The sequence below is a fragment of the Pseudomyrmex gracilis genome, unplaced genomic scaffold (genome assembly GCF_002006095.1).
Source record: "Pseudomyrmex gracilis isolate BER0280 unplaced genomic scaffold, ASM200609v1 scaffold_87, whole genome shotgun sequence".
NCBI lineage: Eukaryota > Metazoa > Arthropoda > Insecta > Hymenoptera > Formicidae > Pseudomyrmex > Pseudomyrmex gracilis.
In genome coordinates, this window is record NW_018020671.1 from 493046 (window position 1) to 520778 (window position 27733).

Genomic DNA, 27733 nt, shown 5'->3' on the forward strand with positions numbered 1-27733 from the left:
TATACTCAAATGTTTTCTACTGTTGCACTGAATAACCCCTAGAAGTTTGATCCCATAGTTCTGAAACACCCTGTATATATGTAATGATGAGGTAACTTTGTTTATCGCAAGCAAAAATATACGCGAACAAAATACACTCGCAACGCAACGAACGAAAACACTTCTTCTCGATATCAGCAGCGGAAATTTGAAATTATCTCGCCACCGGAATTCGCTAATTTGCATGTCGGTCTATTCAGACGGATATCTCTAAGTTTCGCTCTCGCGGTATATTACTCGCGTTTTCCCATAATTGCGCTCCGTGGTAGATATCGCGCGAGACATTACCGAACAAAAATATACATATCGATAACAAACTTCTTACTTTCGTGTATCCGCACGTTATTCCACATCGCGAAATGTTTAGTCCGTCAAGGAATATCGGAATATCGAAAACATATATTTTCGATCGACGGCTTTAACGTAAAATATATATAAATATATATATATATATACACAATGCGACGTGCAAAAACCTTGCGGCAGCAGTTTTACACGCGAAACTACATAAAAACCGTGATGAGATATTTATCGAATTTTGTTCAGCAAGCCAATGTCGGCAAAGTGCATCGTTAAAATGTTAACGTCATACATAATGATGCAACATTATCGGTGTTACGGTTAAAACTTTGTTTCTCTTCGAAGTATCAAATATCAGTACGTTCACTTATCGAATATGAGGAATTCTCACGTGTAAGTTATACAAAACATCTTAGACTAGAGTAAAAATTTTACTGCTTTTTTTTTCCCTGTAATTTTCGAATTATTCAGTATCATCGATATCTTTTTTTTTTTTGTGCTTCGCTCGCGTTCTCGCTCGTTTTTTCCGCCTTCGATAATCAAAAAACAAAAAAAAAAAAAACATCTTATTTTTCTTCGTTCAAATGTAAAGTTCGTGTCGCGCTGCTTTATATAACGAGCAACGCCGATTAGCTCGTACCAGGCGGAGACGAGGTTCGTCGTTACACACAGAGAGAAAGAGTAAAGAGAGGAGGAAAGCTTGCATATCTCGGGAGAGATAAAGACGAGAAACAATATCGGGGATATTCCGGAAAACAGAGAAACAAAGACAGCCAAAGACTGAGTGCACGCGAAAAAAAAGAGCGAGAGAGGTCGGATGAGGGTGAGGTGAGGAGAGAGAGACCGGGAAACGCGAAAGAGATCACGCGCGGCGTTCGACTTTCGCTTTAGACCGGAGAGTGTCTTCCAGTCTGACGGCGCGGCGCGGAGAGAAGTCGCTCGGTTATACCTATATAGATAGTTGCCGGGTGCGATCAACAGGATATAGCCGTGTGTGAATTGCACTTATGCTCAGGTAACCCGCTCGAGAGGCTAATATATGTACGCGTACACCGTGCTGAAACGGTAACGAGGGGATTAAATGTACACTTTGTGCGCCGCGAGACGCATACATTATTGTGAAGAAGAAGCTTGAATAAGAAGCTCAGAGAGTACACGCAATAAAGTGGTTTGTTGAAAATCCACGATGTTCGCACATGTTGTGTACGTACATACATCTCACTGTTATACATATGTATACATCTTATTAAAAAAAGTATATTATCAATTAATTATATCATTAATTAGTAATTATCAAAGTACACGTATTGATTAATAACAATACAATTTAAATAAAACTTTTTAAAAAACAAAGTGTATAAGTAACCTACAATAAATTACCGTTATATCTAAACAGTATTATTAATTAATTACATCATTATTTTTGAATTAGTAATTAATAACAATATAATTTAAAAAAATTTTTATGAACCTTGTATGTAAATAACCTATAATTAATTACTGTTATATTTGCATATATGTGTCTTAACTATCATATTATTAATTAATTACACTAACAATATATATCAATTTTTTTATCAATCTTATACGTAGAACAAAAACAATTTGTAGACTTCTCACAAGAGTCTCTCAACTCTGCAAGAACTCTGTGAAATTTCGATGACAATTTACTCGCTCATTTTGACTCATTGCGGTTAACGTGGTCGTTTCGCTTTTGTTCGTTCGCTTTTCTTCTTTCAAAGAACGCTGGAAATTATGTCTACATCATCTTAATCGCTTATAAGCGAACATATTGAATTACCTCTTTCGCGGATCTTCGCGTAAATGTCGCGCAAGGCCGCGCGTTATTATTTGTTTTACGTCGAGCATCATCGTTCTCACACACCGAAGGAGAGTCGACACACACCGGACACACAATTGACACAACAATGTGTATACAAGCGGAATTAAATGAACGACGCGTATTAAATTACGGCAAACAAGTCATTGTCATAAATTGAGATGCGTCGAGATAAGAAGGTAATTTCTCGAGTTTAATGATCGTAAATTTGCAGGTTGCTCCGAAACTTGCTTCGCTCGGGAATCAGTATTTAGGACCCGTGGAGCGAGCGAGGAAACTACTCTCACCCGGAGAAGTGATTTCTCTCTCTCTCTCTCTCTCTTTCTCCTCCCTCCTCCCTCTTCCTTGCCGTCAATCTCGCGGACTCGAGATAGAGGCGTAATACGATCACTTAACCGGTCCGTCTGGCGACGAAAACGTTTCATCTTCGACGCCTCATGATCGCGTGATGAAAAGTATATCGTTGTAATACACGCGTTGCGAACCTACCCATCTTCTCAAACTGCGGCGAGCGCGCGCGCGAGTAACAACCGATTATTACGACTCAATCGGCACAACATCAATCGTGTGAGATTTCGTTCGGTCGCGACAACATACGGTCTTCTCGTTTAATTAGAAATTTCTATATACTTCGCATTTTCCGTTCGCGGACGCGTGTAAACGCGCGCGAACAGGAAGAACAGAGGGAGAGAGAATAAAGATCTATCACAGCTATAAACCGCAGAGAAAAAAAACAGTTCGATATTGGCGCGGTGCTCGATTGAGCGCGGGCAATCAATTTCCACCGCGATGCGCGATCGATGAAACGTATACTGTACAGGAAGTTCAAGTACCGGTGGATGTGGAAATCGAGGTCGCTCATTGCGACCGTGTGCAGACTATAAGGAGCGCGCCTCCGCTCATATACATTCTACACAGAGAGCAGAAGCGCATTATTTGCTTAATCAATCGGCTCATTCACCAAACGAGGGAAAACTTTGAATTCGTACATTAACAAGCGCCGAGAAGAACTCGTGCGAGAAGCCGACGCGAAATTAGAACAGCGCGATCGACCACGTTGATTTATTGCTCGACAAAAAAGCACCGCGTGGTGAAAGTTACGATAGTGTAAATACGTTTCTTCCGTCAGTTTTTTGTTTGTTTGCGCATATATATTTTGATTTTATATTATTGATCGACTAACATCCGCGAGACGTAAACGGCGGCTTATGGATGTTTTTTTCTTATTAAATAAGATCGCGCGCGCGCGAGAACCGATAAGTAGTTAACTACTTTCTTTATTATCTTACTTTCTTCTGACACGCTTACGCTCCGCGCGCCGCAAAGGAAAGAGCATTTACCGGAGAGTTGTATAAATACAAAATTTATTTTCCGTACATCAAAGAAACGTCGTCGTCAATTATTCTCAATTAGGCACGTAAAAGTGTGTGTGTGTATGTGTGTAATTATATTTTCCAAGCGTATCAGACCGCGCCGAGTGACGCTCTTTCGTGGCTACTTCGCGTTCTTCTATATATCGATGTGAAAATATATTTTCAAGCTGGCTCCAAGTCAAGTCCAAGACGATTTTAGCTCTTTCCAGCCGGCCGTACGCGTCATTTTCTTTTTTGATATTAAAATAGACCACCACTCTCCGCGGTCTCGCACGTTGCATCGGCGATGTGCAAACATCGCCGAAACTAAACAATCGGTCGAGTTAACACGACGAATCTTCTCTGAGTTTTTGTTTTCTCGAAGAAGATCGCGATTTTATTTTTCTCTCGTTCGATAATATATTGAATCATCGCGTGATCAATTTACGCCAATGCGAGAGATCTTGCGAAGGACTCTTTTTTCGATAGTGTTGTTTGCTTTACTGCACATTTTTTGCGCGATCCACTTACCTACCTCTCTCGCGAACTTATGACCGCGCGCGCACAGACGAGAAGTTGGATTTCTCACTTGCAACGAACGCGGACCCAGAGTGTTGCGCGTGTCTGTCGACGCTCTCGGTGCATCTCATAAGCGCTATACGTACAAGTAAAACCGTTCCACTTCTGTGGAAATTAAAGACATACGGGGAAAAGGTGCGTAAATGAGCGAGCGAGCGCGCACGCACGGCATGCACGTAACGACGAAAAGCCGCGAGACTCATTGTTCTCGGCGGCGGATTACGAGCAATATCTCGCTATCGCTTTTTTTTTCAGGAAGAGGGATTGTCTCACTTTCTGCTCTATTATGCACTTCCTACCGGCACAATGGCAGAGTTACGACGAGTCCGTGTACAAAGAGCGATTCCCATGGCGTTTAATACCTTCTATACCGGAAGTTCTTTAAATATGCATAATGTCGTTTATGAAATGCCATCGAGCGCGCCCGAGATCGAATTATGCGGCCTGGCATAAAAACCGCGACCTTTAATATTAACATAATAACTTCACAGCAGCAATAATCACGTAATCCTATTCGCGTTCTTGAGAGGAAAACAAAATAAACCTTGCACACAAGTGTACACAAATCTTTCCAAAATAATGTCATATCGAGCAACGAGTAAAGCTTTAAATTTTTTTTTGCAATTATAAAAGAATTTATAAATTCTGTATAAATTATTGATTCACTTTTATCAAGTTTTAATAAAGAAATTAAAAATAAAAGTTTTACTTTTTATTTTAAATCGCTTTCAACTTCAGTTTTTTTACACTTTTATTTATACGAAAGTTGTTTTTAGCGATGACACAATTGCTTGTTTGAAAAAAGCTGAAGTTTCTTTAAACACAACGTTTAAAAGGCCACGCGTTGTGTAAACTATAATTCAGGATTTTTTCCAGCCGTTCCAGTGACCTTTGATACGAACCATTTCCAACTTGACGCTTGTTCTCGACAGCGTTTTTTTTTTGTTGTTGTTGTTTGAACGACAATTTTTCAAAAAACGCGAAGTTCGTTCGGACCTGGTTTTTGTGTACATTTTTATTTTTAAACTAAATATAAAAATGTGTGTGTGTGTGTGTGTGTCCGCGCGCGCATTGCGTGTATTCGAAGAAGGCGGAGGAAACGACCTTGTCTATAATAGTGCAATAGCTATGAACTGACCTAGTCCGGGCGTACCATTCACCGAAGCGATTACTTATGCCTTGAGGCGCGCCTCTCGATCGTCTCCGCGCTCGGAATTCTCGGCATAATAACTTGACGGACCCGCGCGATAAGATTTGGAAAAAAATCTTCTCCCAAATAGAAATTGCGATTACATCACTCAAAACAATTCCGCGCGCTGAACGAGCGAAAGAGAAGACTAATGATTGTGTGCGATAGATTATCTATATTTATTTTTAATTAAAAGATTAAACGCTCTGTCTCTTAGGCATCGAGACAGACTATCTCGCATCTGTTCATTCTTAAACGCAGTTACCTCTTTTTCCGGTCGATTTCAAATGTTTTTATAAAAATCTTATCACTTATTATCGTTAATACTCTCGAGAAAGTATTGAAATAGAGTCAGAACTGTACAAAAACTCAGACAGACACGTAGGAATTGAACAGCGTTTTCTCAATTTCACTTTCCAGGAGTGCATCTACTACCTGCGGATAATCAACTTTCCTTCGAGGTTTTACTATATATATATAGTAGTTGAATTTGATATGGAAATGCAGAACTCTCTCCAGAACTCGTGTAGAACTGACTGAAATCCAGAAAGAGAATCCATTGAACGAACAAATCCAGTGAATTTGTCCCGGACGCAATTGTGTTTCTTTTTCCATAAGGTTAAAACCGTCTTGAGTTTACATTCGCTCACACATCTAAATAGAATAATAAATGTGAACACTTGTGAATGTGAAAGATGTAAAAATCTACCTGTAACGACCCGTTCTAAAACACACGCACAGAAAGTACATTGCGCAAACACCGAACACACGACAAAAAGTATCAAACGTTTCACGCGTACATATTATGAAGCAATGATCGCTATATGCGAAACTTACAAACAATACCGACTTCGCGAGCCAAGTTGTCGGTCATTATCTTATCTCTTGCATCGTTACGACTCGCGCATGTATATGTATAAGAATGAAATGCCGACTAAAGAAAAATTTTTTTACAGATTATTTATCAACACCGGGTAACCGGAAACGAGAGAACGTAACGCGGAAAAAAAATAAATTAATAAATTTTGTTGCCACAACAAATTTGTCATTTCTGTTACATTTCCGTAACGACAGCGCGAAAACAGTTTGCCGCTTCACGACTGAAGTTTCGTTTTATTCAACGTTACAACGGAACTTGCTTTGCTCGAGAAATAAAAAATTTTGGCCGAGTAAATTTGTAACGAACATCTTAATTTGCTACTGAAGCAAATCGTGTATTTTCAACAAAAACATTTTTAATATTGTAATTTGTGTCACAAAATTTGCTGTTACCAGTCGTGAAATCGAGTTTCGCGCTTGTGAGCCGCCGCGCAGGCTCAGTAGCAGACGAACGACACAGAGCGACGAAAAACCAAACTAAACGAGCTGAATATACACATATAACCGAACATACAAATTATTCTTCACTCTCGACCGAGAACATTGAATACATTTGCCAATGTGTACAGCAAACTTGCTTCGCTTAGATTACTAAATATTTTGTTGAAAGAAAATGCTTCATTTAATGTAACAACTTCGCTCGTACCAAAATTCATTATTACAGCGAAACTACAATAAGACCATTTTTTATCATAAAGAAATATTTTGCGGATTTATTTAAATATTTTTCGCAAAAGTTTTCCTAGCAGGGCTTTTTTCTAGTTGGCCATTTAGTACCTAGAAAAATTATCATATAGCAATAAAAAACTCGTTATGGCAATAAGATTTTTTCCCATGTGGTTATGTGTATGTGTGTGTGTGCGCGCGTGTGAAATAATATATCTCACTTGTGTACATGTAAAATAACTTACTATCTTATCTTTACTAAAATAATCTCGGTAGGTGTTTCTCTCTCTCCCACTTTGATTTATATAATACAAACGCGTATACTTGTAACAGGACTCCAAGTAAATCAAGACACGTGTACAGATATTACACATTGAGTTACGATTACAATCGCGGTCTCATCGGTGTAAAAAACTAATTAACGTTAAATAAAATCATGCGCAATAATTATCTACATTTTCTCGCGGTGAATCCTTGTTTTAAACAAATAAACGTGTTTTAACGATTATTATTAGAGAGTAAAAAAAAAAAAGAGAGTAAACTTGCGAATCTCGTCTGACGTTTGGCTCAGCACGTTTTCATCATTCACAATTTACGCCTACCAGATTCTTTTTCCCATCCGTAATCCAAACCCGCTTGTTATCGAACGAAAAACATTCCGGAATTTTCACGCCGGTGAGACGAAAACAGCGCGTCTATAATTTTATCTTCTTATCGCGATTGAATCGTTATCGCTGTGTTCCACGCGATCGAGATCGTTTCTTTTACGAAAACGAAACTCGTACGCATAAACCACCGCGCACCGTATATAAAGCGACCGACTCCGTGGTTTGCGCCACGGTTTTGTTGGATTTATGGGGGCGAACATACATGGGGGTGATCACATCCACATCGGGACCATAAAGTTCAAACCGATCGATACCGCGGAAGTGCGTACACCCTTTTCCCCTTCCATCAGCTACCGTGGTATTCTGTCAATTCACATGGGGATATAAATGGAGAAAAAGAAAGAAAGAAAAAAAAAAACAAAACGTCGGAGAGAGCAATACGCGTAGCGAATATTTCAGCGACACGATATGTTTTCCTATACGATAACATATAGGACCGCGCGCGCACATTTCACGCACTATAGAACGTAAACGAAACATCGATGTTGCATAAAACAGTTCGCGTCTTTTGCTCGCGTGACGAGTCACGAGCGGATATGTCGTCGATTTATTTTCGCGAATTTTTCCCATCTCATATTTCAGGATTTGAATGGGATTTGAATAATTCGTCGTGACAACACGTGTCGAGAAAGATACACGTCAAAAATTGAACTAATATGACGTGTGTGACTAAGTAAGAACGAAGTTTGTTAAATTATTCAGACAATAAATTTAACGATAGTATATATATATATATATATATGTATATACGCGTGAACATTAGGACGTGAGTCATTTTGATCGAAATTAGCCAAACGTGACGGAATAACACGCGAGGCGAACGCCTTGCCATTAAAGAGGGCTGCCGCCGCCGCCACTACACCAAAAGTAATGGTGAATGATTCAGAAGGGTGGAAATCGCAGGGTGCGCGTACAGGGTCGACGAAACAAAACAGAGAAAAATCAATAGCACAGTAACCGAAACAATGTCGGCTTGCGGGACCGTCGTCGTGCGTTTGTTCCTTAATTCGCACACACAACGACAAGTGCAATACAATAAAGGTCGTTTCAAAAGTCGTGTAAATGGAGTGTAAATAAAAACAAATAAATATCCTATTGCACAGGCTTTGATTTTTGCCTGAACTATCGGTAGTTTATTTCTCGATCGACAGCGAGTGTGAACGATTATTTGTTTTTTTGTTTATTGCCCGTCATCGAGCGATTCTTTGAGAAATCTTTTATAAAATCTTCGTCGAAAACGACAAAGTCAATATGAGGATCGCGTGTAACGAAGAGAGAGAGAAAGAGAGAGACGCGGTTGTTGCGGAAAATTCGAAGCTACTTATTGACATTGGCCCTTTTTCGTGACAATCCAATTATTTGATCGTGTCGAGCTTGGCTCCGAGAACTGGCACGGATTCAAGTTTCGCTCGGCGCGCAAGTTCCCTTGGAAGCTCTCCTTTTGAGAGATTTGTCGCCTAGATTTCATTAAAACGAGTACTAGTTCACTGAATTACGGTCGACGAGCTTGTTTCTTATCCTCACACCTTCTTTTTGTAACACCGCATTTTTCACACATTTCGTTCTTCTATTTTTAGAAGAAAACCTTAAAAATCTTCAAAATTATTACACAAACGCGCGGAAAAAATTATATAGAGGAGAGGTGCGCACATTGTTTAAAAACTAAAACGAGACGCAAAACCGTTCGTTGATTATATACTCGGGGCAAATTTTTACGCAAATTGAGGATAGCGCGTCGAGTGGCAGAAACGTTCCGAGAAATATGGACAATTTGACAATATGGCGACTGCGGCGAGGTCTTGTGACCATTTGTGGTCGAGAGCTCGCGACCCACGTAAGAAAGACTCGCCTTGATTTTAACCGTTCCCTCAACTCCGGTCTGTTACCCACGTGCGCGTAAGAGAACGTGGGCGGAAATATGTCGTCAAACCGTGTAATGTAATCCACCTTACAAAATATATACAAGATACGCGCGTAATAAGCGAGTAATAAAAGACTGTATTGTAATTAACGTTGAGTGTTGTCTCAATAGCGAATGAAGTAAACGATTTTCTTTCGTGAAAACGCGTAGAGAAAGAAAGTGCCAATTATCTACTCGCGACGATTGCTCCAACAAACTCGGAAAGTTTCGCGCAAAAAAAAACTCTCCGCGTGTTATCAATAACAATATTATCGTGTCTACTTTTGTACATTGTATTCGAAACAAGATAGATTTTATCTTATTTTCGCTCTGCAATTAGCCTTTTAGAGAAGCTCCGCTTTAAACGAGCATTTAACAAAAGTGCACGAACACGCAGTGTGTGTGTGTGCGTGTACTTTAGAACAAAAGGACGTGGAAGGAAGACATCTCATCTTGATTGTTCGCGCGAATTGCAATACGTGCCGTTTGAAAAATTGCGCGAGATTGTCATTCGTGAAATAAGGTGACCGTGTTACATGCCGCATAATTGCAACACACCGTCGTGCCACGTGGTGCTTGTCGTTCACGTCGATTTATCCGTGGTTGCGGGCGAATCTTTCTCTTTCTCGCGCCGCTTCGCGTCGCCGCCGCCGCCGGCTCAAACAACTTTACATTCCAACCGCAAGGTCGCATCAGCATTCACAACATCACCGATTCACAACGGGACGTTACCGTGCGCAAATCTGCATCTCGCAGGAGCAGCGCAGCGCGCGCGCGGTGCACTTTCGCGCTCGCGCGTGGGTGGCAACGCACTCGGCCGGAACGATATTTATATTTTCACGGATGCGAACGTTGAACGAGAGAATAAAATTTGTTTTTTTCTCGAAACACCAGTCAAAAAAAAAAAAAAAAAAAAAAAAATTCATTCGGAACATCGAGAAACTATAAACGCGTGTAACAAAAAAAGAATCGTTACTTTCTAATTACTTAGTAAAAAAACACTGTTGTTGGCCATATCTACCTGATGGTGGTTATTACTCGGAAGTCGGGTGTACACACACAACTTTCGATCGCGAGAGAGACCGAAGTCCAACGCCGCGTGAAAGGAACTATTACACACAGTTGTCGTCGTCGTCGCCGTTGCCGTTGCCGTCGTTGTCGTTGTCGTCGTCGTCGTCGCCGCCGCTCGATGTGTTCTCGCCACGGAAGGAAAAGGGGTTCGATGTAAATACGCACGCGAGCAACGCGTCCGCACACTACACGACATGCACGCACACAGACACACACACACACGCACACACTCGCGCTCAGTAATCAAACGTACGGAGTCACGGAAATTCGAGAAACGTGTGTTTTACCGATTCGCTCCTTTGCGTTGCAAAAGAAAAAGGCGGATAAATAGAATCAAGGAGAAAAAGTGAAGAAAGAAGAGAAGGAGGAGAACGAAGGAGCGATTTTTCCGCGATTGAATGAGAGAAAAGCACGGCTTGGATTCGTTAGAGAAGCACTGGCAGCGTCGCCGATATAAAAGGGGCGAGAAGGCGTCGGGATGCTTCGCCGAGTCTGCGCCGTCACGACGTCTCTCCCTTTGTCCCCATGAATTTAGCTCCCCTCCCCGCTCCCATCTCTCTTTCTCTCATCTCTCTTTCTCTTCTTGCATTTTGCTTCTCTTTCGTCTTCTCCGTCGTACGCGCGACACTCGCGCTCTTTTTTTGCGTCGCGACGCGACCCGTCGTTCTTCTGTTGCTCTCTCTCTCTCTCTTTCTCTCTCTATCTCTTTTTCGAAAGTCTTGCGCTCTCCCACGTGACAGATCGAGATGAAAAACCGGCGCCTTGTCTCTCTCCGCATCTGAAGCGTGTTGTTGTCGTCGTCGCACCGGAAAAGCTCTCGGACGCATTAATTGCCCGCCTAGACGAGATCCCATTCGAGAAGCGGTGGAAAGCCAATCGATTGCGCGTTTACCGAATAAGTAAATGTCGAGCAGAACGAGCGACGTAATTTCAACGACGACGATTTCCAACTTCGGTAACGAGGGCGAAATACGAAAATAACAATAAAATTTTACGCGTGCGCGTTGAGTCTCGAAGAATTATTAAATATTATATTATCAGCGTACTGAAAACACAATTAAAAGCGCACGTGTAACAAAAATTGTATCGCATACCTTAGATATTAAATATTCAAACGTTACGAAAATTTTATACAATTTAGAAAAACTTGATATTTTTGGAAATAATTATATTATTCTTATAATAAAAATAAAAAAAAAAAGATCGACGATCCTTGACACTAGCGTGACCAGAGACATTAAAGCACTCGCGTAATTACACGTCGCCGTGGAGAGGACACTCCACCCTTCTCACGACCTTTTTCTCCCTCGCGCTCGCGTTTTCAGCCCCGCACAATTCTCAAATCTAAAAGCAACCGCGTCATTTCTGGTGCAAGTACAATAAGTAATTCTGAACCATGTCGAATAAAAAAGAAAATGAATCATTAATTGCCGCGCCACAAAGACGAGTGCAGAAAACTGCGAAACTTCCTGTCTAAAAAAAAAAAAAAAGAAAAGAAAAGAAAAACCCGAGAGAAAAAATATCGGAAAATCAATTTTTGCTCACGAGATTAAAGGTGACCGCACTTTTCCTGTTTCTCCGTTCACTGGGAACGTATTTTGACGCTTTTTATCGCGCACTAAAGGCATTAGGTACCTCACCGAACTAAATAATCTACCAAATCTAAACTCCCAATTCTGACCTGAAATGTGTTCAGAAGTAAATCTGACCGCACTTTTCTTGTTTCTTGCTTCATTACGAACGCATTTTGATACTTTCATAGCGCACATTGCATTTTTGTCGAACCGAATTGGATCCGGTTACACGTTACGTTAGGTCGACGTAACCGAACCCGATCCACCCGAAAAACGACCGAACATAATCCCATTTCGGATCCCCGAAAAGAGAAAACAATATTTTATTATTTTCATACACATCTGTACATATTGGTCCTTCGTGGACAGACTGTTATGTGGGTCTGTGAGACTCGCACGACTTTAAAATCAAATATCTTCGCGAAAAATCAGTATTTTTTCAAGTTTGTTTTTTTAATCGAAAGTTTGAACGATTCTACGTTGATAAAAAAATTAATTAATTAAAAAAATCTCTAGTGGTTTCGAAGCGTGTTATAAGAGTTAAAAAAAATATTAATTTTTACTAAATATACCGATACGAAATGTTTGAGTAGGTCTGGGAGACCCGTGTCTGTCAACTAAAGGTTAACATTGTGATTATTTTATACTGTATTATCAAATTTCTCTTTCTCTTTGTAAAACCGAGTTGCGGCGCTATTGTTGCAAGAAGAAGCGCGTATACGTACACGACGGAGTATTGATTTTACCAAGTGTCAATGAAACTGCAAGAATGTTTCACGTGTTTCTATTCAACGATGCTGCTGTCGCATCGCATGTACTTCGCAGATAGAAATCTCTCGACGCTTCAGTTCAGCGCGCATTGTATAAACAGTAGGAGAGTCTACAGCGCACCAGGCGTGTGCGTCAGCCGACAATAAACCACCACCTACCGAGAGACCGCGTGATGCGATACACGGCAAATATCTGACGGAAAATCTGGCGATTTCGCACACGTGTGTGTTTCTCTTGGTTTTATTTCGCGCGTCACTAGTCTAGCAAATTTAAATTACAAGACGTTCGGTAACGCACAACATTTGCGATTTGTTTACACACACGCGATGACAGATTTTTCGTTACAAACTGAAATAAACTTCTCGCCAGAAGTGCGCGAGAATATAAATAGCATCCAGAAGCAATAAAAAAAAAAAAAAAAAAAAAGAGACTTTTTTGCTCGAAATGCTCTTCAGTGACTAAATAAATCTCATTTGTTGGCCAACTTTCTAGACGAACTTCAAGAGTGGAATTGAAGTGTCCGGAAGAAAATTTATTATGTACATCAAACGATAAAAAAAACAAACTTTTTGTTAGTGGAGAGAAAAAAAACCATCTTTCCAGTTTTCCAATGTGAAACTCTTATTATTTGTCGAGATGTTAGACGTGCGAAATAGAGGTATGTTACGTACGAAGACTATATTACAAACGTCTCGTACACAGACGATTTCGATATTGATTGGTCGCATTAGGAGCGGCCGGAGAGCGAGATAGAAACACGTCGCGTCCTTATAAGTGCTTATCAAGTGTCGAAGCGTTCGCTACCTTACTCGGTTAGAAATGCTCAAGTGTCCCAGATTTGCGCGCCGAGAGCGCGACATATCCGTCTTACGCTATAGTCTTTTAACCGGGAGACAAAATACTCGCGGCAATCCGCGAGATCAATAAGCAACGGTTTCCAGGCGAGCGTTGTAGTTTTCGCTCATAAGCTGCAAATGAACTCTGCATTTAATAGAAGGCGGTAAAGTTTTGCGCGTGACAGCGCGAGATAAGAGAAAGAGAGAGAGAGAGAGAGGAGGGTTTATTTGCGGAATGTCGAGCGCGCGCGGAGTGTTTCGTGTAATAAATCTCTCCGCGAAGAGTTCGAGATTTACGGGTTGAACACACAAGGACGTACTCGTCACGAACGAATCTCTCTCATGAAACAGAAAAAAAAAAAAAGAAACAAAACTCCGAATAACAAAATAAAAGTATGCGAAGTTTGGTTTTTTGCATCGCAACGCCCGATAACACAATACATAAAAACATGTTTTTTGAAGTTTTTCTGTGAATCTGACGTTTAACAGTTCTAAACGTATATAGTCGCGTTTGATCCCGTGTCATACGGGAAGAAAGATTGTAGTGGTAAGATATACGCACACGCGTGCGCGGCTCATATTTAAATCATCTCAGATAGTCGACGATTCGAAACAATGATAACCCACGCAGCGACCGAGATGTTAATGCGAAGCAGTCCGTTCTATCGGTTTTCAGTCACTGTTTCTCGATCTTCTCGCGCAACACATATTTTTACGCGCAACAACGTTTACTTCGAAAATACGCGGCAATAATAACGCGAAATTCTTCGAAACAACGTTTCGACAATTTCACGTTTTCGAGTATTCACGCGTCGATTTTCGCCGGCCACTTACTTTGTTATAAACAAACCATCAACACACACACACACATTCTCTCTCTCTCTCTCTCTCTCTCGATATCTCGATTGGCACGTATGCTTTATCTGACAGACGTGATCTCACACATATACACATATAAAAAGAAAGAGAGAGAGAGAAACCATATGTCGCTCTCTTTCGCGGGCACAAAGAGCTCTAGGAGAGAGTTCAAAAGTAGAAAACTGATGCTTTAGACTCTAATTCCGTGTGGTCTCTAACACGGCTAACTATAGAAACGCATATAAGAGAAGTCATTTGGAGAAGTCTATAAAAAAAAAAAAAAAGAGTTCCGATCTTCGAGTAACATCCGCGATCTTGTTTGTCGGATACATGTACTAACGACGAGTGATAAAAATCAAGATTTAGAGCGCTAATAAAAATCACACACAAGTGCGGGGTTTTGAGCTCTTTTTAAGACTGACAAAAAAAAAACACGGAAGATTTCGTAAACTAAAGAACTCTCTTCTCTGATTTCAATTCACTCGTAATTCAACACTTGCACGCGTCTCGCAAATCTTTTTTTCTGTTTTCTTTTTTTTTTTTTACTCACTGAACACGTCGTCAATAGTCGAAACGAAGCGATCGCAACTCTATCGGTACTCTCTCTCGGATGCGCGATACGTGTATAAATTGATTTTCCACAATGCGTTTTTTTATACGCAACAAAAGATGCGCTAGTGCGACATCAACAGCAGCGAGACACTCCGTTGCTACACGACCGACAACCTTGGCCGAAATGTCGAACCTGTTTATCGGATATAATGCGATTTATCGCGCCTATACTGTTAACGCTCGAAAAGAATTTCTGTTCATAATTTATCGCCGAACTGATTCTCCCTTTGACGCTCGTACTCGAACGCGCGACATATTGAATATCACAATCGAATTTGTTTTATGTAAATAAATCGTTTGCGCGGAATTGTAAAGGAAAATTACACTTTCATAGCACGATCTCCCATTTGAGCTCGCGCGCTCCAAAAGAGAATACGAGAAATACCGAAAAATCTAAACGAAATGTGAAATACGAAACGAGACTCTACGAGCGCAAGAGAGTTTAATTAAAAAAAAAAAAAAAAAGAAAGAAACAGAATGTCGGGTGGTATAATAATTTCGCTTTTGAAACTTCATGAATTTCGCAAATAACGGAATTTCAGTTAAGCGGAGCGCGGTAGCGCGTTGTTCGCTGGCGAAGTGAGATTAAAAGTCCAAAGTCCTCTTCGCAGTGGTCCACAGGGAAATGAACTATTTTTGTCGTCGGTAGGAGGAAAGATGTGCAGTTCTCGTAACCAGACGCGACAACACAAAAAACACACACACACACATACATACACGCACATACTCTTTCTCTCTCTTCTCTTTTATGCGCGTACGCATTACAATGATGATTAGCGGCTTCGCAATTGTCGATGCTAATCGGTGCCAATTAGTCGCGCAAGAGACGACGCGGCTAATCGTTTCGTTGGAAATTCGAAATTGAACTTTGAAACAGCCGTAAAAGGTCCTTGCCCACATCCGAGAAGGGTTCCGATCGAGAGAGAGTCGGTCGAACGCTCAAAATGTTGCTCAATAAAAAGACAAAACGAGGCAATAAAGTTTCATTCTCGTACGATGCGATAAATTAGCATTGCGATGAGAATGAGAATGACACGCAACCGGGAGAGAATCGCGTAATCTCACAAGCTCGTAAATCTGTATCTGGATGTGTTTCAAAACGTGCTGCTGTTTAAATAAGTAATGTTTCAAGCGCGTTGAAACAAACTCTTGGTCGAAGACAATGGCAGTGTAAGTGATGTGCGAAAAAACATCGAACACTGACTTCGCGAAATTCCAGCGATTTGTCGCTGACAGTTTTTCGGAGAGTGAAAATGAACGCGGAGCAAAAAAAAACTTCTTAGCGAACTTCGGAGCGAACTCGTCGAGGAAGCGAGATCGCGTCGTTTTAACACGTTCGTGCCAGATGTAAGAGAAGACACAAGAACAACAAGCGTTAGAGGACTCCAAGAAACGGTCACTTTTCTTGGAAGCATAAATCTTCTTTCGACCGGCGCGTATTATATGTCTCCCGTCGAAGTCGTGCGGATTCTTCCGCTGAACGAGGAAGCGCGCGCAAGGGTCCGAGAAGACCTCATATGTGTTTTAATTCACATCGGACGAAAAAAAAAAAAAATTTTTAATTTCTTCCGGCGAAGAACTTTAACAGAACGCCCGAAACAGACGCGTCTCGTATCTTCCTGCGTATCAAATTCTTCAACAAAAAATATATTCTCCGCTCCGCGTTTAAGTAGTTCTCTCGTAAAATCACGCGTGAGGAATTTTAATCGAAATTTTCTTCTCGTGGTTATCCGCGTGGCTTACGAGATAATCCGCTCGTCGCCATGTGTTTTGTACCAAAAAAAAAAAAAAAACGTCCTCAAATCACGTTAAACCTAAAAGTTATTCTGTTTCTTTTTTTTTTTTTTCCCGTACGTCACTGTTTGCGCGAACATCGAACATATTGCAAAACGAGACAGCTTGTGTCTCTTGTTATTTCGGCCTTGATGAGAATTGACGTAAAAACCGCGAAAGGGAAAAAACTTACTTAACAGAGACAAACTGTTCAAGGCAAACTGTTTACACAGCTGATAAAAGTTCAGGATATACGCAACATAAAGTTGCGTATACACGCACACGTATGCACGAACTGTAAATTTTAAAAATTAAATTGACCGTACGATCTAAACTAGAATCTTTTTTTGACGAAAACGCGCGTGCGTCGGGGAATTTGAAAATCCTCGACGAGATATTGGCCCTGAACACACTTCAACACGTCGGACGTGTAATAAATTTCGGAAAACAATGGATAACACACACGTCGAACGCCGTCGTGAAATCGCGAATCTGTGTCAAATATTCTCCCGATCGTACGATCAAATTATATACCCGGGATATATTTGGTATATGACCGGTTGACCTCGTCGCCGTGTGTAATGCAATCGAATATTTTTGCGACCTCTTTTTTTTCACGAATTGAAAACACAAAAGTGTGCCACTTAGTAATTTTTGCGCGCGCGCGCGTGCAAAAATTTTCTTCTCAACAAAGAACGAAGATCTTTTCGAGACGCGGTCTGAGAAACGCACAGCGCGCGTTTGTGGAGAAATAATATCAGACACACACACGTTTGCGTCGTCGTTTGCGTCACACACGTGTTTGCGCCCGATTAGCATTTCGAGCGGTAGGTACGGTGTCTCGTACGCACACGTACCCGCGCGCGTCGTGGATATTCACAATTGGGCGCGCTCGCGCCCGAGATAAAGAGTTCTCGGACACACACGGAAAGTTTCCCAAAGTTCAGGACGGACCGGTTTTCTCTGCAGATGTATTTTAAATCAGAAGCGTGAAGTTAGAACGGCTTCAAAGAGATCCTAGCAGGTCAATAGGATGCCTCAAGGTTACACGCTTTGGGAAGTCCCGCGAATCTCTCTCTCTCTCTTTTTGTTGCCGCCACGATTACTAAGCACTTTATATATACCGAGTCTGATTTTACCCTTTAAAACAACACGCTCCGATTCGGAGCTTGTGTAAACCACAAAAGGCAAACCAAAGAGACCGTGAAAACGGAAGATCAATAAGCGTGACAAAGAGTTTTTGAGGAAAACAGATTGCGTCACACTCTCTCAAAAGAGATTTAAGGAACAAAATTTACGAAAACAAAAAAAAAAAAAAACTTCGCGTTCGAAATTAGTTCGAATTAGCGAAGGCGTTTCAGAAGGAGAAAAAAAAGTTGTGTACTCGCGAGTGAGAGCTGTCACGGTTGGGAGATTGATAACAGGAAAGCGCGAGGAATTACAAAGCGCTTGCTATACGTAATTATTATTGCGGCATAACGCCGTGTAGCGACAACGTATCGCGATTAGGCATCCTTTCTTATAAAGGGACCGTATCTTGTGGGAACGTCTTATACTCTTTTTTTTTTTTTGTTTTAGATGAACGATACGCGCTCTGGCTTTACCGGGTCGGTTGTGTCTACCACAACATCACCTCCCTACGTTCACTCTCACACGACAATGCGTTATTGGGGGAAAAAATACATCGCTTATGAATGCAACGTATGTACACACATTCGAGTTATCCTTATTACGATGTGATACGCTGTTGTGTGTAATGCGATTCGTTTCCTTCTGACGAGTGTATCTAAATTAATAATATTAATTAATCGCGTGATTCCATCTCTTTGCACGCACACACGTACGCGCGGTTGTTGAACAGATAGAATTAAATTATCCGCTGTGTGTACTAGAACAGAAACTCGTTCTTTAAAACCTCTCAAGAAAACGTAGTTTTTTTTATTTTTTTTATTTATTAAAAAAATTTTTTTTTTAAGAAGAATTAAAAGTCGGTGCCATTAAGATTATTAGCTTTAATGACTTTAAAGCTATTTTAGCTTTTCAACTTGGTAATTAGCGTTTCAAACGAGAGTGCGCCGTTATTTTTTTTTTTTCAGCAATACACCCATTGTGCAATGTTGCTCCGAATTGTTGTGTTTGCCAGAAAAATTGTCCGTCTCTTTTTTATCTCCGTTTTAAAACATCAGAAATAATAGAAAAATGAGACGTTAAAAGCGAAGTGTCTAGTATCTATCTGGAATTCGCAGAATCGAGCGACACAAATGCGACTGTATCATCTCCTCCTTCCTTCCTCCCTCTCGCCCCCAGTGAGATTATCAATTTATCTTTAACATGTGAGAGCTGATAGCTAGAAAAGCGTTCGTTTCAACACTGGTCTCGATCACGGACTCGCGTCATCGTCGCCAGTAATTATGCACAAGAGAGCATTTCGCAAACCCGCGCGAGAGAAAAACCGTGAACTTTTGAAACCCGACTGAAATAAAACGCGCGCGTTATTATTTTAAACTTCACATCGGCGTAATCGGCTATTTATCGACGAGATGATTCATATATTTTTCTCGATAGAGGAAATATTATCGTATCTCCTAGGCTGGTATCATCTAGGTGTGTAAATACGTCAAAAAAAAAAAAAAAAAATATTATACATATATATATATATAGTATTTTTCCTCCAACAATCTGTGCAACAAGCTTGTCCGACGCTGATTACACACGTATTACTCGAAGCGAAGACAAAATCGTTAACAGACTTTTTTTGTTTTATTGTCTTTATCGTAACGCACACACGTTGAAAAATACACAGAACGGTAGCGCGGCAGAATATAATAATGAAAGAGAAAAAACAAGTCGCGAGAGCGCAATATATCGGCAAATGAAGAGTCAATTTGACGGGAGAAACATCATGTTTCGCGCGCGCCCTTCGATAGGTATCATCCACTCTTTCTCTCTCTCTCTCTCTCTCGTTTTCGTTCCCGATATCTTGTGATATATCCCGTTCGGACACGATGGGAAATACGTACGAAAACGCCGCGACAGGCCACACGAGATCCCGGCAATATCAATTTCGCGCGATGATTGATATCTGATGGCTTTTTCTGGATGGTTGTAACGCGCGCGCGACGTGACGAATTCACGCAACGGTGTATGCGCGGAGCCACCACACCTCCGCGTAACACACAATTCAATGTACCGGGCTTAGATTCTATCGGAAAGATCGGGGGGATGAAAACCCTCGGCGAGTAAACGAGAAATGTGAAATACGAGAACGCGAATCGCGGATAAATCCGCCTCGACAAGCCCCCGGGATGAGAGGAGGCCGCGCCTAAACGCGCGGGAAAAATACGAACCCACCCTTCTCTCGGTTGTAACACGAGACAATTTTTCTTCTTTCCCTCTGTCTCTTTTTTATTTTTCTTTTTTTTTTTTTTTTTTGTTTAAAGCTACACAAATTGTTTCTCGGTGCCTTCCAAACAAGAAAAAAAGTGTCCACTCGCGCGCGTTCTTCGAGCGCAAACACTAAAATTGTTAAAAGTACAAAAGAGTTATGTATTTTTGCGCTGTAAACTTCTTTGTTTTTCTCACGCACAATAGTTGTGTGTGCTGACGCGTATTATTCTCTGTCCGAAAAGGGGGGAAAAGAGGAGCGACAAAGGTTACAACACAGAAAAAACGGGACAAAGCGCAAATAAAAAAAAAAAAAAAAAGAAAAACAAACAAAAGCCATTTGTGTAGATTCAGGCAATTCGTGTAAAAGTTTGTTCTTTGCAAAAAGCCCGAAGGCGAACACTCACCTCTCGTCGTGCAGTCGCTTCAGATCGGTCATCTCGCGCTCGAACTTGAATTTTGACACTTCGCAGAGCAGGGCGTCCCGCTCGCCGACGACCTCGGCGAGCTCCCGCTGCAACCTCTCGATCTCGGCATACTGGCGGCTGATGAGCTGATTCTTCTCCTCGAGGATGCTCTCGACGTCGGATTCCAGAAGAGCCGCCGCCACCGCCGACGCTGTCGTTTCGCCGACACTGCCGCCGAGGATCGCGCTCATGTCGCGCGTTTGTTTACTTTCACCGCGAAACGCCGTTCTCCGTATGTACGCGTCCGTGCCTTGCGTCCGTTTCGCGCACACCTTCGAAAAACGTCAAAACGAACGAACCTCGCTATTTCAACCCACGTCGTCGCGGAGACGTACCGCCGTAGATTGCCGAGAATTGTCGTCGTCGTCGTCGCGCATCAACTTATCTCGCGCGAGATAAGTTCGTCTTCACGACGCGCCACGAGTCCGCGCTCACGAGAGACCGCCAGCATATCAACGATTCAACTGTGGATGTTGCTATATCTCGCGAGACAGCGCCGACGAGGCACGCACGTCGCGACAACCCCTCATCTCGCATTCGCCATATTGCGAGCAGTGATCCGAGACAGTGTTGTCAGATCTCGAGCCGTTTTTCCCCGGGCATGCGCGCGCGACCTCGCGCGGTGTCAGAGGCGGTACGCGCACACACCTGCGTGGTGATGTTTCTTACCTCCTGCCGCGTTTCGATATTCACTTGCCAGTCATTGGAAATCTATAGCACATGTGACATGAAGTATAGAGTTTTTAATACTGGCAGCAACCATTAATGCAGTCTCTGTTTACAAATAAATCGCGAATTGTAGCGATCAAATGTCGCTGATCTGGTGACGAAGCTGTGCCCTGATTGGCTGCAGGACAAGCTGCTTCGTAGCAATCGAACGTGATTGGCTCTTGCTTTTCAATAATCAACCAATCATCGTCGAATGTCGACAAGACAACACTCAGCAATTGTTTTGTTGAACGCGACTATTGGTCGAGACCAATGGACCAATCTTGACATAAGCGGAGAGAAGAATGAGAACGGCCAGGCCCATAAAAGTTTTTACGATCGCTTTTCCGTCCCGTAGGCTAGCGTATTTTATTATATAATGTATAAAAACTTGTACATTTATGTTGTGTGGAAAGTTGCAATGTTTTTTCTTATTCTTTTCTGTTCTCTTTTCTCATCTTCTCATCACGAGACCGGTCATTTTATATAAAAATTCCAAAAGAAATCAAATCCACGCTCGCGAATATCAAGAGGCACGGCAGTTCGCGCCAAGTTCACGCGCAACGAAGTGGCGCTCGAACTGCGCGAGCACACCGTGCCTATTATACGCGAAAATCAGGCATTTCAGTGAAAGGGAGATATCAACCATTTTTTTAATACTAGCACAACACATGCACGCGCTACGCGCACGCTATTGTTATTTTTATTTAACGTGTTATCAGTGAACACAACCTGTTACCGCGATGACAGATAGTATATACGTCTTATAAACCATATCTAATACACATATGAGAAATTTCAGAAATAACGCATAAAAATCAAACTCAAAAAATAGTGAGAGAGAGAGAAGTGGATAAACAACACGTAACTAAAGTCACGTGATAGGGAAAAGGGTAAAAAAAAGAATATTATATATATTATATGTAATATTCTATATATAATACACACATACGCATATATGTATATATATATATATACATATATACCGTAATCACGTGACCGAAGTCAGTAACACGCCGCGGTCGCGCGGCCGAGGTCAGTGACCCCCCCCGCCAAGGCCGCGCGCCGAGGTCAGTGCCCCGTCAAGGCCGCGCGGCCGAGGTCAATGACCCCGCCAAGGCCGCGCGGCCGAGGTCAATGACATTACTCTGTAGTATGTATATAATACATATAATACAATATAAAGTATAATATTATAAATATATAATAAATTATATGTATAATATGTATTATTTAATGTTATATATAATATAAATTACAGTCACGTTATTTTTACGTGTTGTTTTTCTACTCTTTCCTGTCACGTGACTTTAGTTACGTTTTTAATTTTCTCTATATATACGACGAAAAGACTGTCTCAAAATCGCTTTTATTATTTACTCTTTCGATCTTACCAATTCGATTCGACTCGATCAATCAACCAACCAATCGGCAACGCGGAAAAGAGGCAACAAGATGCGATATATTCGACTCCAAACGCGCACTTCTTGGTACACATGTCTTTTTTAATATAAGGAAGAACGAATAAACCGATCGACTTTTTTCAGTCTCGTTTGATTCGATTTTGAAAAAAAATGAAGAAAAAAGTATTCTTATTTCTGTTGTGAGGATGTGTGTATGTGTGCGCGCGCGTGTATTTATACGATCTCAGTGCTGTAATTGGTTCCGCCATTTTGAGGGTCTTGCGAGTTGAACCAATAACAACAGATATACGATGAGTGGCCACACTGCAAATCCAAGTGTGTTAATTTAACACACTTGACGTGTGTTTTTATTGAAGTCACTTTTAATATGTTTCTTAGTGTTTAAAATTCGAACACGCTTAATACGTGTTGATTTAACTCACTAAATTAACACGTTTTAAATGTATAATTTGTTGCGTGTAATAAACGACATATTATCGTATAAAAGTTTGGAAGCTCTACGTTTTCATAGGAGAACAGAATAATAATATTTATGTTCAAAAAAGCTGCAATATGAAAAACTTAGATGACTATGGTATAATAAAGTTTGTCATAGTGCAGTATTCTTTAAAAATATTAAAACATTATTATTTTGTTCTCCTAAGAAAACGTCGAGCTTCCAAACTTTTATCACCTGGTTCAGTATGTAATATTTTGAAGTTCATGTTATACGTGTCATTGATTTGTCTCTCTTGAGAAACATCAGAAATAAAACCAGTAGATGGTGATGATTCGAGTACGAGGCTTGATGGTTTTTCATACAAAAAAAGTACGTTAACCTCACTTTTGTCTTCAATTTCATCATTTTCTTCAATATCACATAATTTATTATTTCGATCGGCATCAAACTTTTGTAAAATGATTTCTTTGTTGTTGATCATTGATTGTAAATAACACTACATCGTTATTGCTGGCTTCTATTAAAGTTGCACGTACAATTTGAGCGTCAGAGATATATTTTTTAGATGAAAACGTGAATGCGTTTACAACGTTCACCGATTAAACAGTACACTTTCTTCTTCATATTAAATAAAAAATATATTAAATTTTCACAAATCACATTAAACATATATTGCACGTCAGCACACTTCTTTCCGCCGCGCTGTACTTGTCCTAACATATCTCTGTACTCTGGAAGGAGCGAGAAAGAAAGATTGATGCGCGCGCAACTTTCTACGCAGAGACAACGACAATTTTGATGTGTATTTTTTGAAGTGTTTTAATTTTGAAACGTTTATCTGTTCAAACGTGTAAAAGGAGAAATATGTTTTATTTTAACATGTCTAAAACTTATATGTTTTATTTTATTACACATTTTAGATGTTTACGCATTTTAACACACATGCGATCTGCATAAAATTATCATATTACACACTTATGTGTGTTTAAATAACACGGATAAGCGTGTAATCTTAAAATTACACAGAAAAAATGTGTTAAAGTAACACACATGGATTTGCAGTGCAGGCTCTATGTTCTAGGGACTTTAGGCTCGATTTTTCATCACTGCTCTCTGGTGAAGTATAGAGAGTTAAGCATTTAAATGACGTATGGACTAACTTAATTCGGTTCACTGAGCCATTTTTGCATCGAACCAGAGTTTAGCATTTGTTCGGAGACAATTTATAACCTCAAAGTTGTGTGAAATTGACTGCTCGTGTTCGGGCAACGCGAAACACGTGTTCGGTTTGGTTGCTTCAGTCTTCTGTCTGAAAGTAGAAAAATGGCTTTATACAATTTCAAGAAGATTGTGGTAGTCCCAACCGCAAAGGTTAGTTAACGATCTAATGTGTTTGTTTTACATTATATAATTGCTTTTATATTTTATTTATTTGGAACACTGAGTAATATATTGCATTCGTCTAATTTTCGTAGGACTTTATCGATATAATATTATCGAAAACACAACGCAAAACTCCGACAGTTATTCACAAGCAATACAAGATCACCCGAATACGTAGCTTTTACATTCGAAAAGTAAAATTCACCCAACAAAATTTTCACGATAAGTTATCTCAAATCATACAAGAGTTTCCAAAGCTGGACGACATTCATCCGTTTTATGCGGATTTGATGAACATCTTATACGACAAGGATCATTACAAGTTGGCTCTTGGACAAATAAATACCGCCAGACACTTAATCGACAAGTAAGAAGCACATGATGTATCATAACGTATGCGCAAACTGTATCGTGCAAGAAACATTTTGTTATTTCTAGTGTGGGAAAAGATTATACTCGTTTACTGAAGTACGGAGATTCTTTGTATCGTTGTAAACAATTAAAGAAGGCTGCTTTAGGTCGAATGGCCACCATTATGAAGAGGCAAGCAGCTAATTTGACGTATTTGGAGCAAGTGCGCCAACACTTGGCTCGATTGCCAAGTATAGATCCCTACACACGTACAATCATTATATGCGGTTTTCCTAATGTTGGTAAAAGCAGTTTTATCAATAAAGTAAGTCTCTCTTACTGTTGTGAGATTATTTGCTCAAATTGTGAATTATATCATAATGTTTTCTCTATAAACTATGAATTTATAGATCACTCGAGCTGATGTAGAGGTTCAACCTTATGCATTTACAACGAAGTCTCTGTATGTTGGACATACAGACTATAAATATTTGAGGTGGCAAGTAATTGATACACCTGGAATATTGGATCATCCATTGGAAGAGAGAAATATCATAGAAATGCAAGCGGTAACGGCTCTTGCTCACTTGCGGGCTGCTGTGCTCTATTTCTGCGACTTGTCAGAGCAGTGCGGTCACACCTTGGAGGAGCAGGTAAAACGTGAAACATGTACAATACACACAGTTCAAAATGACAATGCAAAAGCAAGTGTTACATTAATAAAAACACAATTTGTGTTCACAGATGAAGTTATACGACTCCATAAAGCCTTTGTTTAAGAACAAGCCCTTGATAATCGTTCTGAACAAAGTGGATATCATAAGTTTGAACGAATTGTCTCCTGAAAAAAGAGCTGTTCTGAAGCCACTCGAGGACGATACGAATACGCCGGTGATGGAAATGAGCGCCGTTACCGATACCGGAGTAATGGAAGTAAAAATAGAGGCTTGCGAGCGACTCCTGACTCTCAGAGTCGAACAGAAGTTTAAAACTAAAAAGGTATCTTTTTTCTCTGTCTGTTTTTTTTCTTTTTTATATTGAAAAATTAAATGTACTCGCAACGCAAAAAACTTTGCAAACAATTACAGGTGGAAACGATTCTTAACCGATTGCACATTGCCGAGCCAAAGGTGGTCGATCCGAATCGCGTTCCTTGCATACCTGAGAGCGTCTTAAAAAAGAAACAGATGGCTGCGGAGAAGGCTGAGAGAAAACGCAAATTAGAGAGAGAAATAGAAGAAGAGATGGGAGACGATTATGTGCTCGATCTGAAGAAGAATTACGACATCGAGGGAGACCAGAAATATGATATCATACCAGAAATATGGCAGGGTCATAACATAGCGGATTACATAGATCCAGAAATATTCGAGGTCGGTGCGAATTTCCTTGTTGACGGAACGTGCGACATTGTACTGTGGAAAAACATGTGATTTTTTTTTTAATTTCATTATTCTTTTGTTTTTCAGAAACTGAGTAAATTGGAACAGGAGGAGCAGTTGAGAGAAGAAAGCGGAATGTACGTGTACAATCCGCCCGAGATGACGCAGATGATGCGTGACATCGCGCAGTTGGCAAAACAGATTCGCGAGAAGAAGATTATCATGAGAGACGAGGCGAGAATAACGAAGGCATCAACTAAGCCGATAATACCGCGTACATCCGGCGCCAAGGTCCGTGACAGATCGGTCGCGAAGTTGAAAAGAGAGATGGAAGATTTGGGTGTAGATATGGAAAACACTGAAAATGTGAGTCTTGTACAATCTGCTTGGAATATCTAATTCGCTTTTTTTTTTTAGCGGAAACAGCTCAGCTCTTTATTTGAGTTATTCATTGTATGGTGAAATTGTAGGCACACTTCAAGCGAACGAGAGGACGGTCCAGATCCCGCTCGGAACCTGCGAAGAAACGCATGCGCGTGGAATTGGCGTCGCAATCGCGCGCCCGTAGTGTCTCGAAACCACCACGTGACGAAATGGGTGTTAAGGATGGAACGGTGAGTCAGAGAGAAGATCATTTTATTTTTAGAAGACAAGTTTCTCTCGTAATTCTCTTAAAGAGTCAAACGGAAGAAGAGTATTGTCATTGTTTTGTTTGCAGATGAAAACGAAACTGAAGAACATAGCGCACAATGCGCTCAAGAAGAAGATAGCCAAGAAAGGTCTCAAGGGTGAAGCTGATCGTTTCATCGGCAACAAAATGCCGAAACATTTGTTCTCTGGCAAACGTGGTATCGGAAAAACGAGTAGAAGATAAAAACACCTTCGCACATCTTATTGTTACTTTGTACTTGTTGAAAAAGAGTAAACTTGTAAAAATTGTGCTTCAGATTGATTTGAAAAAAAAAAAAAAAAGAAAAAAAATCGTCGAATAATCTTGCTCTGATTACTTCGCAATCCGAGATTTATAAGTACGAGTTATGAATAAAACTCAAAGAGAAAGAGATTGTAATTGTAGCCGTGTTGCTATATTTATTAAATGAGAAGGCAAAGATCGCTGTTGTGATCGCATGTTTTTTTTTTTTTTTTTTGATTGAGTATTTCTGATTCGAAAGTAGTATTTTATATTTTTGTGGCGTGGCGTGAATGCGCGTGGTTGCATAATGCACGCAAGGTAACCTTCGAACTCGAATAGGGTAAGCAGCGGCATCACGCTTAATGAAACTTTATT

At 40.6% G+C, this 27733-nt stretch overlaps 2 protein-coding genes across 6 annotated transcripts in view; one reads left to right on the plus strand and one right to left on the minus strand.

Annotated features, from left to right (window-relative positions):
- The window catches only part of LOC109855312 (IQ motif and SEC7 domain-containing protein 1), a 43608-nt gene extending 22316 nt beyond the window's left edge, over nucleotides 1-21292 (minus strand). For 4 of the 5 annotated variants that reach the window (XM_020429439.1, XM_020429433.1, XM_020429438.1 and 1 more), the window contains exon 1: nucleotides 20699-21292. In XM_020429439.1, the coding sequence (XP_020285028.1) occupies nucleotides 20699-20949 (251 nt within the window). In that variant the 5' untranslated portion in view covers nucleotides 20950-21292. Of the gene's footprint in view, nucleotides 1-10433; nucleotides 10542-20698 lie in introns of those variants that run through there. The other variant, XM_020429440.1, reaches the window with a different exon arrangement.
- Nucleotides 21293-24495: 3203 nt separating this feature from the next.
- LOC109855344 (nucleolar GTP-binding protein 1) lies at nucleotides 24496-27566 on the plus strand. The gene is made up of 9 exons (XM_020429513.1): nucleotides 24496-24700; nucleotides 24805-25079; nucleotides 25151-25388; nucleotides 25474-25716; nucleotides 25808-26062; nucleotides 26152-26436; nucleotides 26533-26811; nucleotides 26916-27059; nucleotides 27164-27566. Exons 1-9 carry the CDS (start codon nucleotides 24653-24655, stop codon nucleotides 27317-27319), a joined length of 1923 nt encoding a protein of 640 aa, XP_020285102.1. The 5' UTR covers nucleotides 24496-24652; the 3' UTR covers nucleotides 27320-27566.
- The last annotated feature ends 167 nt before the right edge of the window (nucleotides 27567-27733 follow it).